This window comes from Vipera berus (genome assembly GCF_964194415.1).
Source record: "Vipera berus genome assembly, chromosome: 1".
Taxonomy (NCBI): domain Eukaryota; kingdom Metazoa; phylum Chordata; class Lepidosauria; order Squamata; family Viperidae; genus Vipera; species Vipera berus.
In genome coordinates, this window is record NC_138202.1 from 91,926,529 (window position 1) to 91,949,811 (window position 23,283).

At 37.0% G+C, this 23,283-nt stretch overlaps 1 protein-coding gene across 1 annotated transcript; it reads right to left on the reverse strand.

Annotated features, from left to right (window-relative positions):
- Positions 1-53: 53 nt before the first annotated feature.
- Positions 54-23,283, reverse strand: SLC5A12 (solute carrier family 5 member 12; the record flags this gene model as incomplete). Its single annotated transcript, XM_081328576.1, has 15 exons — positions 54-197; positions 930-1,057; positions 2,657-2,760; positions 3,169-3,338; positions 3,720-3,806; positions 4,845-4,912; positions 6,688-6,800; positions 9,666-9,754; positions 11,133-11,262; positions 12,610-12,750; positions 14,415-14,569; positions 15,209-15,276; positions 15,891-15,942; positions 20,696-20,761; positions 22,927-23,283. The coding sequence occupies 15 exons, from the start codon at positions 23,281-23,283 to the stop codon at positions 60-62; spliced, it is 1,866 nt and encodes a 621-aa protein (XP_081184702.1). The 3' UTR covers positions 54-59.

The window sequence follows — 23,283 nt, forward strand, 5'->3', positions numbered from 1 at the left end:
CTTCTGTTATTAATGAACTCTCTATGGTCAGCTATATGTCTTTTTTTTTACTATTTGTGCTAAAAGTAAGATTCAGTCATGCTTGTGTTAGTATAGGATTTCTCAGAGGGGTTATAACCAGGTAAATTGTTTTTCCATCCATTCTTCAGCACATCATTTGCATCTGCCTTCGTTTCAAAGTCAATTTTCAATTCATCCTGAGAATAAATTAAAAAAAACCATTAAATGAAGCAAGTGGTTACATCTAAATCTACAGCCACAACCCTAAATGGCCAGGAGTGAAACATGCATTTCTTATTTATATACTGAAATAATAGTAATCTGAATCTCACCAACTGCCCATCATCACTGTTTCAGAAATGAAGCTCTGATAATTCTATTGCTTAAAATTATATACTAACAATTTACCAGCTTTTTCAATTGATTCCTGATATTTTACTGTAATTTAAGCTTATTCAATGAGAATTCAACCTTATTATGGTAAAAATCATCCTGCTGTAACTTGGCTAAAATAAAGACATTATCAGCCTGATCCATAGGGTTCTCAGTGTAATCCAGCATGTGTTCTTTAACCAATTTTTCCAACTATTGCTACAAAATATTTTTTCTTGCATCCTCCTGGAGATGTAAGAAATAATCTCTCACACCAATCTTAGAAACATCCTCTGCCATCTATAGAGTGGCTGATCACAATTAACTTCAAAAATGCATCACATAGTAGAACATTACATCTATAAGCAACCATAATCCACCATGAAAAGAAGCAAATATAAAAATTAATTTGAGGAAAAGAGTATTTGATTATTACATCCCATTGTTTTTATTATATAATCCAATAAATACAAAACTTATTGCATTTATTGTATGTTGAGATGGCTCAACCCCATCCATTACTCTGATATGTCAAATGAATAATACAATAATCTTACATGAAGTTCTTTTCTGTTATGATCCACTCCACACCAGCAAAGTGTCTTGTATTTAGGAGACCAGAAGCAAAATATATTGCAGATTGGGCGAATTAATAGTGGTTTAATATCTTTCCCTTTATTTGGACCTGGATAGAACAAAAAAAAGGATAGATAAATCATTAATCATCCATCAAAAAAGCAAATATGTTTTATTTTCTAATATTTTATACAAAATCTTAATTCTGAAATCAGACATTTTCATTTTTTGTTAAGTATAAAATAATTAGAATCCATGTCCCTAATTCATCCAAGAGTTTCAACAAATTTTGAAATAATGTAAATCTTCTCCACCCACTTGTCAGTTTCAGCAATCTACATTGGACCTTCTTCTGGTACCTGAAATTAATGCAGATTTCCTAGAAATGGGCTCCTGAAATCTTGACTAATAATAAAATCTTTAATCCAATGATCTCTGGCCATCTTTTAATGCTCACCCAAATGATTCAGTTAATTTAATATATGGAGTAAACTTAAAAATTATACAGGAATATATTTTGTCTTATTTATGGTAATGATATCCCCACCATAAGCAACAGCAGGAACAAAATCTGCTTGGCGATGTTCAGTGTAGTGGAAATTTTTTTAAAAAACAGCATTGTGAAAAATTCCACAAGCATATTTTAATCAGCAGTATTGTCAATCAAATATCAAAAGCAGTTCAGTTTAAGTGTAAAGAAATGCACTTAGAATGGGGGGAAGGGACCCTAGCATCACACATACAATGATGGAGTCTGAGCCGTCTGGTACTAAATAAGAAACTCTTGAGGTCCTAAGGAATAGTTCAGTAAAGCAGAACTATTCCCTTCAGCCCTCTCACTAATATCTTTCTTAAATGTGAAGCCCAAATCTGGATATAGATCTTGATATCTCTATCTCTTTTCTAGCCATGACTTGTTCTCCTGAATTGGAATTGAACTGGCCAAAGAATGACAACCAGATGCAATATCTTGTTTACTGTTTGAGAAGTTAACCAGCCTTGAGAATGTCCAGATCATTAAAAGTAAAGCCATCTTTCATCTGTATTCAGAATAGCCTTATATGTTAATTTTTTTTTCAAATATAAACTAGGTTTGGGTGAACAAAGACTTCCATCATTGATAGCCATCCTGGGATTTTCATATAATTTTTTGGATTTTATCTTTCCCCATACAGATTATAATGCATTTCTTATATAATGGTTTTGAAACATACCATAAAAAATGTGTGCCACCTAAGTTGTAAGTCATGTCCTTCTAAATATAACAACCTTTTATTTCTGAGGCTTAGGGTTATACATGTATTAACAGCAGCGAGGATTGTATTTGTGCAGCATTGGAAAAATGAGATAGCACCATTGGAGGAAGCAATAAATAAGAAAATATTGGACTGTGCGGAAATGGATAGACTCACATTGAGAATTAAAGGAAAAGAAGATACAGAATACTTTCAAACATGGAACCTATTTTATCAATGGTTGGGAAAATGAGATAGAGAGTAAGAACTTTTATGACTAAGCAAAAATTAACCCAGAAAACAAGTTGTTCATTAAGCACAAATGAATTGTAATGATAAAAACCTAATAAAATACTTTTTTGTTAAAAAAAAGTAAAGCTATCATTTTGCTTGTTTCAAAGAATAGTTAAAGCCCATAGGTAACAGAACAGTTAAAAAAAATAAGGTTGTTTTCAGGACTGTAAAGAACTGACCTGTCGCAAAACTAATCAGTAACCCTGCAATTATACATCCAAGACACCCAACAGCACTGTAGTAGAGATATGACAAAGAATACCAGGAATCTGCTAAATAAGGCCTAGGAAGACAAAATGGAACAAAAGTCAATAATTGTTGTGCTGTAAACACAATTCCCTTTCCAATTGAGTTTACATCCTAATACCATATAGATGGTTGATAAACTTTAAGACACAATAAGTTTAATTGCAATTTGATTATATCTAACTACAACCAGATAGATGGATGATAGATAGATAGATAGATAGATAGATAGATAGATAGATAGATAGATAGATAGATAGATAGATAGATGCAATAATAATGATGATGATGATAAATAGAGAGACAGACAGATAGATAGATATAAATATTGAAATATAATGATTAATTATAATAGTTGGCTATAATTACTGTTGAAAGCGATTACGAACCACTGCAATAAAATATATAGATAGGATAGGAATATATAGTTAGGTAAGAAAAGTACCTTTCAGGGGCTAAAGTAGGAACTATGGGTACAATCATATCGGTACTATTGCATCCAGTTGTTGAAAGGTAGAGTGGCAGAGTTTTTGATGGTGGAGCAGGATACACAAAAGCTCCAATGGCAACCCAAAATGCCAAAATAAGTCCAGTAGCAAGGCCACCAAAAGCACCCTTAAACAAATGCAACCATGAAACAGTATTACTGGAGTTGTCAAATTTTAAATACCTGTAAGTCTTCTATGCTAGGAAAAGTATTTGTCACTCTTGAAGGACATCAGCTGCAGCATTTCCTAATATCTGGCAAGAGACTCAAATTTTATGAAGCGATAAGAAGATTGTCCATATCACATGTATTGCCCTGTTCACCGCCCTGAGTCTCTTGAGAGAAGGGCGGTATATAAATTAAATTAATAAATAATAAATAAATAATAATGCTAGCTAATAATAAAGTGCCATAAAGGAGAGATCATTTGCTATGCTTGATATCAATAATAAAAATCAACACAAGTGAGAGAATATATATGCAAAGATAATGTTATTCTTGTTATTTACCTTCCAATTGGTACAAGGAAAAATAATTCCCAGTGTAAATAATCCCAGCATAGGTCCTCCACACATTCCATGGATACTAAGTGAAGCCTAGTTAGAAAACATATCACAGTTATCAAATATATGCTGTATACATATTGTATATATCTCATTTCTATAACATACTGTTTAATTGTTTTACAGAGGGTTTTTTCAGAGCCCATGGTTCTTGCATAGTACATGGGTATAACATTAAAAAAAATTAAACATAAAGTTTTTAAAAAGTCTTCTATGAATTAAAAATTAGTCGCTTGCACATAGAATTTGGCTATGTTAGCACAACATGACCTAGAAAATTCCAGATGAAAAGTTACAGGAGCAAAAAATTCCTTTAGAAAATTCACTTCTATAACACTATCCAACTCAAACTACCTCATCTGCAATAAAAAAAAGAGAAGTATATCTATCTCCAACAAGATATGTATTTTTATATCTTGCTTATTCAAATCCATTTTAAGCAGATTTTTATTTACTGTTTATTCAAATCCATTTTGAGCAGATTTTTTTATTTATTAAACTCATATGAAGAGGCAACTAATAGTTCTTTATTTAAATACCAGCCCTAAGACCTTGCTTGTGAAGACACTCAAACATGTGCATAGATGTGCAAAATTATCACAGCCATAATTTCTGGTTTCTTAGATCTATCCAGGACACTTCTGTGGTAGATGTGACAAGGCATGCTTAGTAAAGTAGGAGGACCCTGCATACTTTCATGGTTTAGGATTCATGAATGCAAATGAAATACAATTTAATCCTGCATATACACATTGCCTATATTTGTAAATGCCTTATTTATTCTCAAGGATAAAAGAGATAACATGTTTAATCAAAAAGAAAAGTTGTTTCAATTAAATGGGTTCTATGATTATTCTTCCTGATGATAATGTGTAGGGAAAGCAAATGATGATATATGAATATGAATGGGTTTAATAGCAGATGAAAAAGTCTGTGAATTTAATCTAAGCAGAGCTGTCTAGACTTTTAAAGCCATCTGCCACACGTTCTCACTACGGAAGTTGAAATTTCCTTATTCAGGGAGGATGATACAAATCCAAGGTCATACCAAACATTTAGTTGTGTAGTTACCTGCACAACACCACCCATGAGTGACGCAACTACAGCCATTGTAGTACACAGCCCTCCAAATACTATGCCTGGAGAAAAGGAAGCAATTTTCCTTAGGTACATTCAAATGTATTTTCATCAGATTATTGACAACTAATGACAGCAGTGGATGGATTTCAAAATTTCCTCCTATCATAAGAACATTCCCTGAGATTTACTCCATATGGGACCTTCCAGGTAGCAGAAAATTTGGTATAGAATATTTTGCCATTCTTCCCTTCTCCTTTAACCTCCATAATTGCCTGAAGCTTTCACAGAAGATTTTTTTTACAGAAAAAATAACTAGATAAAGGGAGATGGGAAAATCAGCTGAAATCAGTGCCACATTTGCTCCTTCACCAGAAATTTCCAAGAAATTTTCACCTTATCTCCAACTTATTTTCAACTTATTATTCCAAACTGCATTATGCAGTATGATGCTGACATCATATATATATACATATATATATATATATATATATATATATACATACATATATATATATATATATATATATATATATATATATATATATATATATATATATATATACATACATACATACATATATATATATATATATATATATATATACATATATATATGTAAAGGTAAAGGTAAAGGATATATATGAGTCATATTTCTTTTTCTCCTTTCATGCTGCTGTTTTGAGGACACTGAAAGGAAGAACTTCACATTTCAATTACTCATGGATAGACACCAGTGTAATTTCCAATGAAAGCACATATTTAATGGCATACTTTCTAGGAAAAAATATGATATCTATCATGTATTTTATCTAAAATCATTTTCATAGGTCATGATAGGGATTGTCAATAAGCAAAGCATACATTCTGAGCATAAATATTTAAATCACAATAAAAAGGAAGAGTAATCCAGGCTCTTAAGTGGCTATTCATATGTATTGATGGCTGTGCTTTTAGCTGCTCGATTTTATATTTATCTTTGTTTGGATCCATTTCTTTCAAGAATGGTCAATAGATTAAAAATTCATGCCTTAATTAAAAATGTGTACAGATTAAGGAAGCATCTACTTCCTTTAAACTAGTTAATATGCAGTGGTCTTGAGCCTAAAGCTCAGAAGAAGGTGGAACATATTATGTTAACTCATTGATGAATCTATTAACACACTCACCCCTTGATTTTATTAAAAAAAACTATAATCTAAGTGCATCTGATTAGGAACCCAACATCTTTGGATATACTACTCCAAAATTATTGCTGATAATTTGGGATAATAAACATCTCAAAAGGGAGCAAATCATTATTAAATAATCATACCTTTCTTTGCATACACTGATAAGAGAAACTTATCAGAAAGAGCCTTGGTGGAGCAGTGGGCTAATGCCTCCCTAAGTAACACCAGCTGCCTGCAATTAGTGCAGGTTCGAGTCCCACCAGGCTCAAGGTTGACTCAGCCTTCCATCCTTCCAAGCTAGGTAAAATGAGGACCCAGATTGTTGGGGGCAATAAGCTGACTTTGTAAAAATGCCACTGGGGGGGGAAAGCCCTAATAAGCAGGCATATACATAGAATGAAGGCTATTGCTATTGCTAAGCACATTGATTTGTGCTTCTTAGATTGTAAGCTGCCCTGAGTCTTCGGAGAAGGACGGGATATAAATGGGATTAAAAAAATACAAAACCTGTAAGATTGCCCAGACAGAGTAATATTGTATTAAGGACTTTTGAAAAGTGGCAAGTTTAAACATATCAGTTTTAAAGACATTTTCATTTTGAACAATAGATTAAGAAAGAGTTTCATTTAAAGTTAAGAAAAATTAAAGTCCTGTTTTCCACCTACATAAGCCTTTGCTGGTCCAAGTGCTCGCACGCTCAGAAAGTTTTGGAAAAAGGTACTTGACAAAATCTTCAAATGTTACTGTTGCCAGAGCATTTATACTTGCAGCCACAGTGCTATAAAAGTAAGCATGTACAGTGTCAGAACAATAAATTAGTCCTTAAAATGTGACTTGTCCTGGGACAAGTAATACTAAATTATTTCCACCCATCTACCAAATAGCCTGCTATGGGATAGTATTGCAAAAGTAAAGGGAAAGGGAAAGCTTCCCCCCGCCCATGTGTCCTAGTCATTTCTGACTCTAGGGGCTCATCTCCGTTTCAAACCCGAAGAGCCAGCGCTTGTCCGAGGACATCTCTGTGGTCATGTGGCCGGCATGACTAGACGCCAAAGGCGCACAGAACGCTGTTACCTTCCCACCGTAGTGGTCCCTATTTTTCTACTTGCATTTTTACGTGCTTTCGAACTGCTAGATTGGCAGAAGCTGGGACAAGTAACAGGCGCTCACTCTGTTATGCGGCACTCGGGATTCGACCAACCAAACTGCCGACCTTCTGATCGACAAGCTCAGTGTCCTAACCCACTGAGCCACTGCGTCCCTTATTGCAAAAGTAGCAGAAAGTAAAAAAAGAAATAAATATGAGGTAAATTAAATAGGAGAAAGAGACCCTGTTCTATATTACCAATACTACCACCATCACTCTGAATGCTAAAATAGCTGAATCTTCTGTTCCACAAATAATAATTATTAGTTAAATGTTGCTAACAGTCGAGATTCTCTTATGTTTGCATAATATACTAAACTTGGATTAAAGCATAATTTCTTGTTCTTATAACAGGCTAAACAAAATAGGTCATGTGGTTGCTTGGTTCATAACCTGCTAAAACAGTGAGATTCCTACAAAATCCATTCCATTTCAGCTTAGATTAGTATGTTGTTATGTGAATTTAGACTTTGCCCAATAGAGACAGATTCGAAATTTTGAAACTGGGAAAAAGTACACTTTATTTCAGGGCAAGAATTGATCTAACTGCATTCACTGAACAGAGATTACTTATTGGCTTCAGACATTATATAACACTATGGTTTGCTTTAATCCTAACTTCTTCATATAACTCCCTAAGTTAAAATCAAATAAGCATCCTTGATTAATACAGTGAATGAATACACTTCAACCATGTGAATTCTTATGTTGCAGCTTTTCCCATTATCTTATTTTTGAGACAAGGTTTACTAACACCATCATAGCTAAGGTCTATGACAGTGGTGGCGAACCTATGGCACAGGTGCCAGAGGCAGCACTCAGAGCCCTCTCTGTGGGCATCTGCACCATGCCCTGGAGGTGGCAACTGTCCCTCTTCAACCAGCCACCTGCTAATTCGCCAAGGTCCCATGTGGCTGAATGCATCCCAGCACGGCTGGTTTCCCTCCCCCCATCCCGTCCCTCCTGGCCTCACATGCTCTCCTTTTCCCAGGCACGACCCACTGCATTACCTCCTCAGCTGTTGGCCAACCATCCATCTTGGAGGTGGCTTCTTTGAACTGCTGGCAATGGGCTGCGGAGCCCCAGAGTGCTCCTGTTAAGGAGCCGGCAGGCTGTGGCTACTGATGGACACTGTTGGCCCCCAGGCGCTCACTGGCCTCTGTGTGCAGGGGCTGATAGTGTCAGGCAGCAGCTGCCCCAGCCCTTGCCTTGCCCCATGGCAATGGCACCCCCACCCTGCCACAGGATGAGTCCTGCCTACCGCCCCACCTGCCAGAGACCTCCTGGAGCTCCCCCAACCCTGCCCACCCCCCATAGGTGTCCCTCCTCATGAGCAACATTGAGGTGACCACACCCACCTTGGCCACACCCACCCAATCTTCCATGACCACCAGAGCCACACTCAGCCAGTGGGCCACACCCACCTGGCACCCAGCAATAAATAAGTGGGTTTTGGGTTGCAGTTTGGGCACTCAGTCTCTAAAAGTTTCGCCACCACTGTCCTATGATATTTTTACTGTTTTTTTATTTTTCATGAATTTTGTATTAGTTTATACAAAGAAAAAAATAAAATAATGGGAAAATAAACAAGGAAAGGCAGAAAAGGAAAAAACAAAAAGGGGGAAAAACAAAAAGCATGGACTTCCAATTCTTTTTAGTACAATAGAGTAAGGTTATAACATGCAGCCTCAACTTTTACTTTTACACAATAATATATACTAGTCATTTCTGCAACAATAAACCTATCTAAGCAAAACCCAAAATTTCATTTTTATTAAGATCTCTGGATCTCTGATCTCTGAAGGATATTTAAATAGTTACCTTCAAGGAAAAATGGCAATATTAGGAAAGTCAACATATTATTACAGTTTATCAATTTCAGTTTTCCTTCTAGCCTTTTCCAAAAATCTCTTTCTCTTTTGTCTCCCTCTCAATCCTACAAACGTAGCATCTTACAAGGAACAAGGAATCAGTGGAATAACTCATTTTCCCATTACAATGACACATTATCCTATTCTTAGGAATAAGCGGCCTTTGCCTCAAATGCCCAGTACTCATCCTGGCCTTCTGATTTTCAAGGATTTCTTAAAGAATAATTAATGGTAATACTCTAATGTATGCTAGTAATGTGCCATACATTAGATAACATATGTGCCACACACACACACGTAATCTAACAGTTTATAGATGATATCATGCTTTTAAAAATAAATGTGCTATTGCTAAGCACATTGATTTGTGCTTAGATTGTAAGCCGGCCTGAGTCTTCGGAGAAGGGCGGGATATAAATGGGATTTTAAAAAAAAAGAAGTTCTATGTCTGTCAAGTTCACTGAAGGCTTTGCAGTCAGAAAAACAGAGTGGACAGCATTACATTGTAGAAAGAGGAAAGGAGGGACACAAGACAGCTTTTTCAAGAACTTCATTCCCTCTAGTGCTAAGGGCCTCTCAAAGGCTTGGTTTGACACACCTCCATTAAATCCAGCATAGGACAGACCTTAATGTTCCACTGAATGCACATGCAACAAATAGGCCTGGAAGTCCAGGGATCGATGAAAATATTATCATCACAAAATATGGCATTAGCTGGAGGGGGGAAAAGGAGAGAAGAAAGATGAAGAACACTCTTGCTGTACAGAACAACTTTAATGCACATATAGACTGAGCTCATGAACTTCACAAATTTCAGGGTGAAGAATACCATCATGTGCTTTGCTCTCCAATGAAGTAAATGAAGCTAAGGAGCAGAGGGCCTTTGTTCCTGTAACATGGTCAGTATATGGTAGGGGTAGGCAACCTTGGCTCTTTTATGACTGGTGGAGTTCAACTCCATGGAAACCTCTCCCTTCCCCTCAGCATGGCTGGCTCAGGAATTCTGGGAGTTGAAGTCCAAGAGTCATAAAAAAGTCAAGGTTGCCTACCCCTGGGGTAGGGTCTAGATTTCAAGAAGGGAAGGACAGCCTGTATGGTGGCTGATTCATCAAGAAGAAATATGACATATAAATTGGTAATTCATCTGAGATGAATACCTAAATGCTGAAAGTTCAATCTTCACCACTTCCTGGTCACTGACATCCCATCCTGAGAAAATTGCTACTACGTGTGGATAAATTTTCTATGGATAAACTGTCTTCCTTCTATTTATTTTGTCCATCCTTTACAGTAGATTCAGAAGAAATGCTAAGACATCAACCAGAAGAGGTACAACCAAGATTTGGGGCTCATCACACCCTTCCCAATTTTTTATTTTTTTAAAAAAAAATATACTTGAACAAAACTTTTTTTCAAAAGAACAAGAAATAAGGTCATCTTAGTAGAGTTTCAAGCCACAAAGAATATGATTGTCCATTGAGTTTCAGTTGTCCTTCTGCACTAAACTAAATGGACTAGTTATCTGACTCATATAGATCTTTTAAGCTCTTCTGATGTTAGACCAGAGGTTTTAGACTCTGCCCACAGCCTAGAGTTTGACTCTGATAGGGGTCAAGGTTGACTCAGCCTTCCATCCTTCCGAGTAAAATGAGGACCCAGATTGTTGGGGGCAATATGTAAACTGCACAGAGAGTGCTCTAAAGTACTATGGGGTGGTATATAAGTCTAAGTGTGCTTGCTTTTTAGTAGCTATTAATGTGCTTGCTTGCTGGTTCTATCTATTTATTTATTAATCATTCTGGTATTTATATGACTGCCCATCTCACAAGAAATAACTATGCAGCATATATGTACTAATTAGTTTGCAGTTACTGTTCCTCTCATTCCCTATAAGCACTTTTTTATTGCTACACATGGAAGTTAGAACTCAACAGGAGCGTTTGCAAATGTTCCCAGAACACTCCATTTGCACATTATTTAAAAAATGTTACAGTGCAAGAAATACTCGAATAATCCTGTACCACTCAGTTCAGCACAGCTGCATTTAAGAAAGAATTCAGATCACAGAACAATTCTCTGTTTACAATTTTACCTGATCTGGTGCTGAAATGAAGTCTGCAGTCCAAGGATCACAGCTCATAAAAAAGGAATACATCACCAATCCAGAGAGGACTGCACATGCCAGGATGGCCCATAATCCCACCAAATTAAAGTAGAGCGCACTAAGGAGAAGAAAAAAGATCAGTTAGAAATCATTCAATAAAGGGGGAAAAAACATTTTGTACACTGCTTTTTTTATTTTTAAAAAGTGTCCTGAAAATTCTTAAATGCTATCTCAGAGTATGATAGTCACATTAGTTTTTGATAAGACATTTCTTACCACGGTAAAAAGAAGCAAAGATTTAATCTTTTCTCTGTGTGCCACAATGAAAGAAGTCCACAGTCTGCCCCTCGGTAGATGTTCCCAGTAGTTTGAGATGTGTTCCTGTTCTTTTCATAATATATTTACTTCCTGCGACTCTGTATGTGTTCTTTTAGTGTCCAAGAGGGTTCTTTTGAAGTGTACTACTAAATTTCCCTGTCCCTGACACACATGAATGTGATTTTTGTGGAAAACAACTTGGAAGGTTAGAATCCTTCACTCTGTTGTGAATTTAGATGGAAGCAGAATTTCACATTTAATATTTAAAATCCTATCTTTGTGGCTAGATACTCTGCTAAGACTGTTGGTTTGTTTTCTAGTACTAGTAAATGATGCCAGTCCTGGGCAACATAAAACAGCAATAAAAAGAGAAAATAAATAAACAAACAAACAAACAAAAAATAATCACAAAAATCAACAATCAATGCTAATAAGAGAATTGGTTTGCTCTACTAGTCTACCATGGTAGAAGACCATGAATTCAAGTCTCACTTGAACCATGCAGCCAGTTGGATGACCTTGGGCCAGGCACTTTCTCTCCATAACAACAGGTTGTTGTGAGGAAAATAGGAGGAGTAAGGTGTGATGAATATAACTTATTTGTAAAAATAATAAAGGTGGGATACAATATATAATAAACCCCACCCCCAAAAAAATCACACAAAGCAATGATAAATCCCCCAATAAGCCCAATAAGGGCAATCACAGTCAAAGGTGATTGAAATAATAGTTAAAATCATAAGGCAGAAGTCAGGAGAGGGAGTGACAATATCCAGCTCAAGAATCCAAATAAAAATCCAGGTTCACTGTTTCCAAAAAACTGAGGAGATTGGGCATCCCCCTGGTTAGACAATTGTATGCTGCTTCCAAAGCTTTGCATACCCCAACCCATGTGTCCTTTATATTGTCCATCTCAGAAGTGGTAGACCAACATATGTTCAGGCCCTCCTCTTATATGGCCTTCCATCCATGCAACACAATCCTCACAAGAGTAGGGAATTTTCTGCTGGATCTCTCTCAATGGCCAGTTAAAGCATCCCAAACATTACGCATGAGAGAGTTCATTTTAAAAAATTAATAGATTTTTTTAAAATTAAAAATAATTATATTCTAATCTTGAATTACATTAACTTTGATGGCTACTTACAGTTTGGCATGCTTTTCTGTTTTACACGAAATGCACCTTTGTATTGTGGACTGATTTACCCCATAAATTCCTAGCCAAGTAAATGTTCCTCCTACTGCGATTGTCCAAAATGTGTGTCTTTTCAGGGGGTCAACATCAAAGCTACATAAATAAGACATGAAAAATATTAATTGGCCATTGTTTAAATAGCAGAGTAGTTTAAAACTAATTTGCTTCTACTGGAATTAAGAAACAGCAAGAATCCAGTAAACAGATCTAAATAAATGCACAGATTTGGAAGGAATAGCAATAGCAATAGCACTTAGACTTATATAATGCCCTATAGTGCTTTACAGCCCTTTCTGAGCAGTTTACAGAGTCAGCATATTGCCCCCAACAATCTGGGTCTTCATTTTACTGACCTCAGAAGGATGGAATCTGAGTCAACCTCGAGATCAGTCAGAATTGAAATCCTGGCTGTGGGCAGAGTTAGGCAGCAATACTGCATTCTAACCACTGTGCCCCCAGAGTGGAATTATCACCCACACATAAACTGACTACTTGGTGTCTCTGATAATTTGAAATTCAGGTTAAAAAATAAGCACTCAAGTTGCATACCTAAAGAGGCTTATACTGTATTGAAATCAGGACTCCATCTTGAAATAGGCAACATGTATAATTCTTGGTCAATCTGGTTTGATTAAAAAAAAATCTAAATACTAACCAGACCCAATCCCGTTTACAACTACACAAAGTTGGCCAGATGGTAAAATGGGAATCTTTGCACAAAGAAAAATGCTGGATAAATAATGGATTTCACCAAGAAGAAGGTAAGAAGTTCAGTACTGGAAATGTCTAGGTGGTCATCAGACAATTATTCTTAAGTCCTGCCAATAGACACCCCCCATGGGGTTTAAAGTAGAACAGTAGAGCAAGAATTATGCTTGATTTTTCACTCACTTCTAAACCCATTAGACAAAATTAGTGGAATAGTTTATTGAAATCTCTATTTTCTTCCATTTCCTCCCTTTTATTTTTTTTTAGCTATAATTCTGGAAGAGGGTATGGCAAACTGTTTGCATATCACTGTTGTAAACACTACGTGAATGTGTTCATGAAGACATCTGGACTCAAAGCCTACTTGAAAGAGATTTTACATTCTAAATGATCGTACTTCAACAATTACATTTGTAAATGTATTTTTTTTTAATCTTTACTGTTTGGATGGCAACACGATATTTTTTCTCCAATCCATTTTTTCTGTTTCACTATTATTTTCCCCAAACTTTCTCTTGCCCCATCTCGACAAAAAAACCCGCTTCATTCTGTGCTGCTTTGCCATTTCATGTTAATGTAAACCTGATTGTGTTTTTCCTCCCTTATCACTGTTCTTGCTCTTTTTTTATTATAAAAGCAACTTTTATAGAAATATATCTTGCAGTTCTTATTGAAATACCATGTGTTCTGTAGAGCAATTCTCTGTTTTTTGAATTGCCAGTTTTTTCTCATTGGCCTTCCACTTTATGGCTGTTACCACTTTGCTTTATTTCCCCTGTACACCATATTTGTTCTACATGATAACCAATTTGATTTTCTTCTGGCCATCAAATCACTCTTTTGACTCTTTTGAAACTGTCTTAAATTGCTTTATGAACATATTTTGTCCCTTCAGTCCTAGGTTTGCCTGAGATCATTCACATTTAACCTACCAGATTTCAAGAAATTTTATTTTGACACCTTTGGGTGTGGGGTGCGGTGGAGGAATGAGACATGATTACCTATCATTACAAACACTAAACCAGATTGTGAGAAGCCATTCTACTTACTCAAAGACATTGAGACGTGATCCATTTTGAGCATTTTCCCAAACATTTCTAATACCCCCAGTCTTAAGAGTTCCTTGCACTAAAACTGTCAGGAACCCAGTCAGCATAACAATCAGTTGAAAGGCATCTGTCCAGACAACAGCTTTCAACCCTCCCTAAATCAAAGAAAAAAAATAATATTGTATTTATCTTGATTTTAGTTGCACCAATTCAGTTTAAAGCTCTAGTTTCAACCAAGTTATATTAGGTTAGATATTTATTAGCTCCTTTTTTTCTACCCACAACCAATTATTAGTGCATCATGGGACTGAGTTTATGTACAAGATACTTTCTCTGCAGTGATTGTTCACAATAATCACATGCTCTAGAATAGACTATGAGTGGCCCAAGAGTATGGGCCACTCTTAGTCTATCTATGAATTTCCACTCATTGGTAATCTTTCCCTTCAATCCTATAAAATCTCTTCAGCCATTTACCAATATATGTACAGGCTTAAAAATGAATAAAGGACAGAATGGCTGATTCATGCTTATTTTAAGTGTGAGCACAGCTCCCAAATATTTATTAGGGATCACTTATCTCCAATAGTTTCTGCCCATTTAGTATGTTCCAGTAGAGTGGGTATACATTTGAGAATATAAAATATTTGATTATTGTAGGAAAAAAATACTGAAGTTTCCTAGTTTGTCTTAATATTTGTGCTCAACCATAAGACCCCCCATTAGAACATAAATGCCAGTTATTTAACCATTCCTCTAAAAACATTTATAGTTGAACTATAACAGAAACATACCAGTGTACAGTAGAAGGTGCAAATAATTCCTGTTGCAAATACTGAGCCCCAAAGATTAAATCCAGTCACTGAAAAGCCAAAGGAAGTGTAATTAGATACACTGCAGGTTACTTTTTTTAAAAAAAACACCCTATAGTTTATTTTTAAATATACAAGAGTATGAGAGTAACAACTGTTATTTAACCTGTTTCCATCATTTTATTTTATATGCTGCAGAACTAAAGTTCATTTCCACCTTTTATAGTTTTCTGTTTTTGTTTGCAAAAGGTGTTAAATTCAGTTCATCAAATACATTGGCCAAATCTCAATGGGAAGCAAAATAATTCCTATCAGTCTAGCAAAAAAACCTATCATTTACCAGAAACACCAGATCAATAGGATGAGAAATCTCAGCTTTATCCTGTTTCACATTACGTAAGGCATTAAAGCAATGGGCTGGAAGGGCAGAAAGTGTCAAAGTACAGAAGAAAGTCTTGATCCATTATCTTAAACTGGGCCCTTTGCCCAGAACTTGAGAAAACTATTCAGAATCTATCTTCTCTGGCTACTTTTTAGCAAAAGGGGAAAAATAACATATATCAGAAGGAAAAGTAAGGGGGAAAGGTGCTTTCAGATAGGTAGATAACAGAAAACAAATTCCCCTTTTCTCTTGTCCTTTTCAAGTAAAAAACAAAGCACTTACCTTGATTGAGAGCCAAAGCTGGAGCATAAACTACCACTCCTGTGTAAAGGGTCTGCGAAGAGTAGAAAAAGTATTTCAGACAAGAAAAATATTCATCGGGAGCAAATTCAAAAAAAGAAGACAGCTAAAATTAACAAACGAAGGAGATTCAGATGGGATCATATGCCAAGGTTTGGACTGGAAAGTGGCACTGCCACACAGACGCAGGCTCACACACAAATGGGAAGATACATTTATGAATGATATTCATGCATTCTTCTGCCCCGTTTTCCCCCAGTTTAACATGCCTTTACCATCTGTGTGACTATGTCCAGTCTTTTAGGTTGAATATGATAGAAGCAGTTCTAACTGCTACTAGCTGGGAAAAATAGCCATGCTTCTTGTTCTAAATAATACATATTGACTTCTAAATTATAGCATAGATATGTGGTTCAGCCTAGGCTTCAAAGAAGAACTCAAAATGCATAAAATTCATAGAATACTCTTGGGTCCCTCAGGGTCTATTTTAATCCATGTGATTGTTTGGAAAAATATGCAGAAAAAGGACCTTGTACATGAGCCTAACTTCTAGAAGTGCTGGACCTCAAATTCGCCCAGTTCCCATCTCAACTTGGCCTTCCCATAATTTCATTAACTGATGATGCCAGAAATATTGGAATTTACAAAGGTAATTAAATGTATTTAATTGTATGTATACATAAATAAATGTACTTATACTGTGTCAATCTACTGTTGTTTGTTCAAGACTGCCCAACTGTTTTAACTGAGATTTATTTTGTGGTAAGACTGTGATGGTTAACGTTAGAGGTTTGGGAAACCCTTGAAACTTTTCTTAACATATTACAATAGTCTTATTTTAATAGGAAGTAATTTTGAATATAGGTGTGAATAATCCCAATCTGAAGCAAATCCAAAGAATAAACCAATCAGTCTAAAATCAATACCTGGGAAGATATTGGAAAAGATAATAATAATAATAATAATAATAATAATAATAATAATAATAATAATAATAATAATAATAATAATAATAATAATAATAATAAGAAGAAGAAGAAGAAGAAGAAGAAGAAGAAGAAGAAGAAGAAGAAGAAGAAGAAGAAGAAGAAGAAGAAGAAGAAGAAGAAGAAGAAGAAGAAGAAGTTGGAAGGGACCTTGGAGGTCATCTAGTCCAACCCCCTGCTAAGGCAGGAAACCCTATACCATATCAGACAAATGTTGGACCATTCACCACTTCTGGAGGCAGGTTGTTCCACTGATTAATTGTTCTAACTGTCTGGAAATTTCTCCTTAGTTCTAGGTTGCTTCTCTCCTTGACTAGTTTCCATCCATTGCTTCTTGTCCTGCTCTCAGGTGGTCTGGAGAACAGCCTGGCTCCCTCTTCTTTGTGGCAGCCCCTGAAATATTGGAACACTGCTATCATGTCACCCTTCACCCTTCTCTTCATTAAACTACACATACCCAATTCCAGCAACTGTTGCCTATATGTTTTAGCCTCCAGTCCCCCAATCATCTTTGTTGCTCTTCTCTGTACTCTTTCTAGAGTCTCGACATCTTTTTTACATCGTGGTGACCAAAACTGGATGCAGTACTCCAGGTGTGGCCTTATCAAGGCATTGTAAAGTGGTATTAGTACTTCACGTGATCTTGATTCTATCCCTCTGTTAATGCAGCCTAGCACTGTGTTGGCTTTTTTGGCAGCTGCAGCACACTGCTGGCTCATATTTAAGTGATTGTCCACTAGGACTCTGAGATAAAAAACAGATTTGTGAACATCTAGATACAAATAAAGTTATAGTTTAAAGCCAGCATGTGTTTGTTAAAAACAGATCATGCCAAACCAATCTTAATTCATTCTTTAACTAAGTGACTAAATTAGAAGACAAGTGAAATGCTGTGAACATAGTATACTTAGATTTCAATAAGGCATTCAACAAAGTAGACCACAATCTAAGGCAGACGTGTCAAACACAAGGCCCGGGGGCCAGATCTGGCCCGCAAAGTGGTTTCATGTGGCCCGCGAAGCCATCCTGGAAACAGTGAGGGAACGGCCCCCACTGCCTTGGCCCTGGCCCAGAGACCCTCCTTCTGCCAGAGACCCTCAGATCTGTCCCACTCCTGCCCAGGCCCCCATAGGCACCCTTGATGCGAACGATGTAGAGCTGGCCATGCCCACCCAGTAGGCCATACACACTCTAGCCACGCCCACCCAGTAGGCCACGCCCACCCTGGCCATACCCACCCGGCCCCTTGAGGGCAACCGCAATGCTGATGCGGCCCTCAATGAAATTGAGTTTGACAACCCTGATCTAAGGTAAAGGTAAAGGTTCCCCCGCACATGCGTGCTAGTTGTTTCCAACTCTAGGGGCCGGTGCTCATCTCCATGTCAAAGCCGAAGAGCCAGCGCTTGTCCAAGGATGTCTCCGTGGTCATGTGGCCGGCATGACTAGATGCCAAAGGCGCACGGAACGCTGTTACCTTCCCACCGTAGTGGTCCCTATTTTTCTACTTGCATTTTTCTGTGCTTTCGAACTGCTAGGTTGGCACAAGCTGGGATGAGTAACAGGCACTCACTCTGTTACACGGCACTCGGGATTCGACCCGCCAAACTGTCGATCATCTGATCGACAAGCTCAGCGTCCTAACCCACTGAGCCACCACTTCCCTTAGACCACAATCTACTTCTTGATAAATCAGAAAAATGTGTGATAGACAGCTTCACCACCAGATGGATTTGTACCTGGCTGACAAACCATACTCAGTGAGTAGTTCTTAATGGTACTACATCTATATAGAGGGAAGTAAGCAGTGGGGTACCACAGGGTTCTGTCTTAGGCCCAGTACTCTTCATAAATAATTTAGATGAGGGAATAGAAGGGGAACTCATCACATTTGCAGATGACACTAAGCTAGCAGGAATAGCCAACACTCCAGAAGACAAGCTCAGAATCCAAAAATATTTTGACAGACTTAAACAATGGGCCCTATCCAACAAAATGAAATTTAATGTGGAGAAAAGCAGGAAAAACCAAAGGTACAAGGACAGATTAGGGTGAAACCTGGCTCAAAAACAGTAACTTTGAAGTAGATCTTGGAGTTCCAGTGGATGATCACTTTTTGCAGTTCTACAGAATGTCCTAAAATTGCAAATTGAACCATTTCTAAAAGGTGCCAATTTACTGCTGATGCTTTTTTAGGTATGTGGAATTAATTTATAGAGTGGAATTCTCTTGGGAACAAACACTTCCCTAAGTAAGCAGATGCATGAAGTTGTTATCAAGAAAAGCCAATTAACTTTATACTGCTTACAAAGCAGCCTCAAACAGCAACAGAGCTCTCATCTTTCCATTGGCTATTTGTGATCCACACTACACTGTTTCCTGAAAATGATTCTTGGTATAGTTGCCTAAGACATTGGAGGAAGGATTTTCTCTTTATCATCTGCAAAGTACAAATAAAGATGTTCCTAACTGTTCTGAAACAAATCACTCTTAAAGAAATATTTACCTATCATACCTCTGGCATTCTGTTGAAAGACTTTCTTATTATCAGACACGTGAAAACAGAAATCTCACACAGTTATTAATTATTCCACATTCTCAACAAAGTTCTATGGGTGGTTTCACAAGTTGTGTGAATGCATCAAATTAAAAATAGTAGGGATTATTTTTATTTTTATTTTTATTTATTTTAATTCCATTTATATCCCGCCCTTCTCCGAAGACTCAGGGCAGCTTACAAGCTTAGCAGTAGCCTTCATTCTATGTATATGCCTGCTTATTAGGGCTTTCGCCCCCCCCCCAAGCGGCATTATTACAAAGTCAGCTTAATTGCCCCCAACAATCTGGGTCCTCATTTATTATCCCTGAAATGGCCAACCAGATCGCACTGCATATCTGGGGCATGGGAGGTTTTGGTGCAAACTATTCAAGGCAAACAATTCATGTCTCCTAAACCCCCAACATGGAACTGAGCTATGAGCTACTCTATACTGTACAGACCACATTATTTGGAGTACACTAAAGTGCAACATAAATGCTTGCTAAAATGATGGCAACAGGGATTAAATTTGAAAAATATGTGTTCTTTTACAGTCCCACAATCTATGTTGGAAACCTGTTCTACAACTGAAGCTGAAGTTTCAGAAGAAAATCTCACACTTGAGTACAGAGTGTCATGGGAACCCGTAGACTAGGAAGAGTCTAGATTTATCATAAATGTTAGTTATCAGGGTGATGAAAATCCAGAAAGATTATGCTCTTCCATGTATAAATGTAGAATTTAATGCTATGAGAAATTGAGGAGATTGAAAGTCTTGAATGTGCAGGATCCTATCGCTCTTTTATTTCAGAAACACTACATAAACATCCTCTATCACATTTTTTTTTAAATTCCATTTATATGCCGCCCTTCTCCAAAGACTCAGGGCGGCTTACAAGCTTAGCAGTAGCCTTCATTCTATGTATATGCCTGCTTATTAGGGCTTTCACACACACCCCAGGCGGCATTATTACAAAGTCAGCTTAATTGCCCCCAACAATCTGGCTCCTCATTTTACCTACCTCGGAACGATGGAAGGCTGAGTCAACCTTGAGCCTGGTGGGATGCGAACCTGCACTAATTGCAGGCAGCTGGTGTTACTTAAGGAGGCATTAGCCCACTGCTCCACCAAGGCTCTTTACATTCACTGTGTTGTAGAAGAAAATGGGCTAATTTTGAACAAAAGCTCTATCCATTTCACGGACTATTGCCAAGATATTTAGAAATCATATTTATCATGCAAATAAATGGAGAATATGGCTTACCGTTTGCAGTATGTAAATCAGTGTTGCTACCATGCGAATTTGCTTGTTAAACCTTAACTCCAGGTACTAGAGGGAAAGGATGGTTACAGTAAATAAAAATATCTGTTGCTTTATCATCCCATTTTCTTCAAGAAATAGTTCCCATAATGATTGTGAAACTGGTCTTCCCATAGGCAATACCAGCAACTGGAAATTCAATGAATACCGGTAGTCCTTGATTGAGCTCAAAATTCCTGTTGCTAAGTGAGATAGTTGTTAAATGAATTTTTTTGGGGGGCACACTTTATGACCTTTCTTGTCATGATTAAGTGAATCACTGCAGTTGTTAGTGACATGGTAGTTAAGAGAATCTAACTTTCCCATTGACTTTGTGCAGAAGGTCTCAAAAGGTGATCATATGACCCAAGGACACTGCAACTATCACAAATAAGTGTGAAAAATGGTCCTGTCACTTTTTCCAGTGCCATTGTAACTTTGTAACTTTGAACTAAATGAACTGTTGTAAGTTGAGAACCTACTGTAATTTGTTCTACATCCTGGAATGAAGACAGGGGATTGACAGGGCCCATAACTTTATTTAACCTGCAGCAATGGTCAGCAACATTGTACACCCAGGTTCAAGAGTGGACCACAGGAAGTTCTCCACAAATGTCAAGCATTTATAGGCTAACTTAAATTGTGCTGAAGTCTTCATCTTGCAACATTCAAACTTGGATCTGTGTGGATATCTGCCCAAACCATTGCATGGGTTACAAACTACACCTAGAACCAAAAAGTTTGGTCAACCATTACAGAAACCTGTAGTGTGTTCTATAATTACATTTCAAGAATTTGGAGCGTATTTTCTCATCATGAAATATTTCATTTCCTTTGGCAAGTAGAACACTATAATTTTACATCTATATATGAGGGTTGAATGGTTCCATTGATGAGATAATTGGATTCTTAGTGGCTTCTAATGGGAGGTTAGTTAAGTAATCTTTTATTAAATATTCCCCTATTAAATCATTAATCAAACAATTAAACTGTGAATGTAACATTAGAAGAAAATCCATTGTCCCAGAACCAGCGTCTCTTGTTATTGAGATGGATACTACGATCTATGCAATTACTATTTGCTATAGTTTCTTGAATTTAGTTCCATACACATTCTGGACAAGTTTCATTTGTTTCTCTGTTTTATTATTCTAAGTTTTTATGCAAATCATTCAGAGTTAGTTGGAGTCAAGCATTCTTTGAATCTATATAATGAATAGAATACACAGAATGAGAAATGGGAAATGAGAAAAGAAAAAAAGGAATTTTTTTAATATTGATTTGGTCTGTACTTTGTAAGAGAATCTAAATATGTCTGTCTAAGTCCCCTGGAGACTCTCTCTCTCTCTCTCTCTCTCTCTCTCTCTCTCTCTCTCTCTCTCTCTCTCTCTCTCTCTCTCTCTCTCTCTCTCTCTCTCTCTCTCTCTCTCTCTCTCTCTCTCTCTCTCTCTCTCTCTCTCTCTCACACACACACACACACACACAACCACAAATACTCATACTAAGATGAGAAAAGTGTCTGAAACAGAAACCTTATATTTGATATTTCAGCATGGGATGAGCAGGTTTTTGTCACTATATCATTATGCCTCTTTTTTACTATTTCAAAAAATAGTATTTTCTTTTATTATTTTTCACAATCTAACGTTTAAATGAGAATTATCCTCCTGTCTTTGCAATCTACAGATAATTGTTGGGAAATAATACATTTATAAAAATTGATCACAACGGTCCCTTTCAATGTTGTATATAGTATGTTAGGTGTGTTGTCATGTACGTGCTCACTTTGAGAGCGGACAACTAAAGTTCATTTTTGATGTGTGCCTTTGTGCCCACAGTAAAAAAAAATGACAATAAAGGTTATCTTATCTTATCTATCTTAATTAAACAGACTGTCCTTTGGAACCAAAAGCATGTCTACTATTACATAATACATATACAAATCCATTGTCTTTGCAAATTTTAACACATTTTCTTCCTCTGTATTAATGGAGTCTCCTCTGCATCTTGCTGCCTTTTAGATATATAGTGACTGCTTTTCCCAGAATGTCAAGTTTACAGAAGAGATGATGTCATGTCAAGCATCTGCACAAAGAAATAACAACAAAGATGCTGCCAAAATGTCTTAGTTGGCCAAATGAAGTCATGGTCCAGGATCTGGAGCAAGAATCACTTTCTAGAAAAGGGGAACTTACCTCATAAGTGCTTGTGATCCCAGATCTGTAGAAAACAGGTAGAAAAAGTTCTGAAGTAAAAATGATGACAAACGTATATGCTATGCCAAACAGAAAGAAAGATGATCCATGGCGATAGACCTCAGCTGGGGTTCCCAGCACAGTGACGGCTGACATGAAACTCGCAGTGAGGGACAGAGCCACTGGTCCACATGACATCTGCCTGCCACCGACCAAAAAGTCCCCAGAGCTTGCTTTTTTCCGTTCCTTAATGGCAAAAAAGATTCCAATGCCAGAAGAGACGAGAAAAAGGGCAGCAAAGACCAAATAGTCCCAAACTACAAAATTTTGCACAACTGGAGGGACAAACTGGCCCAT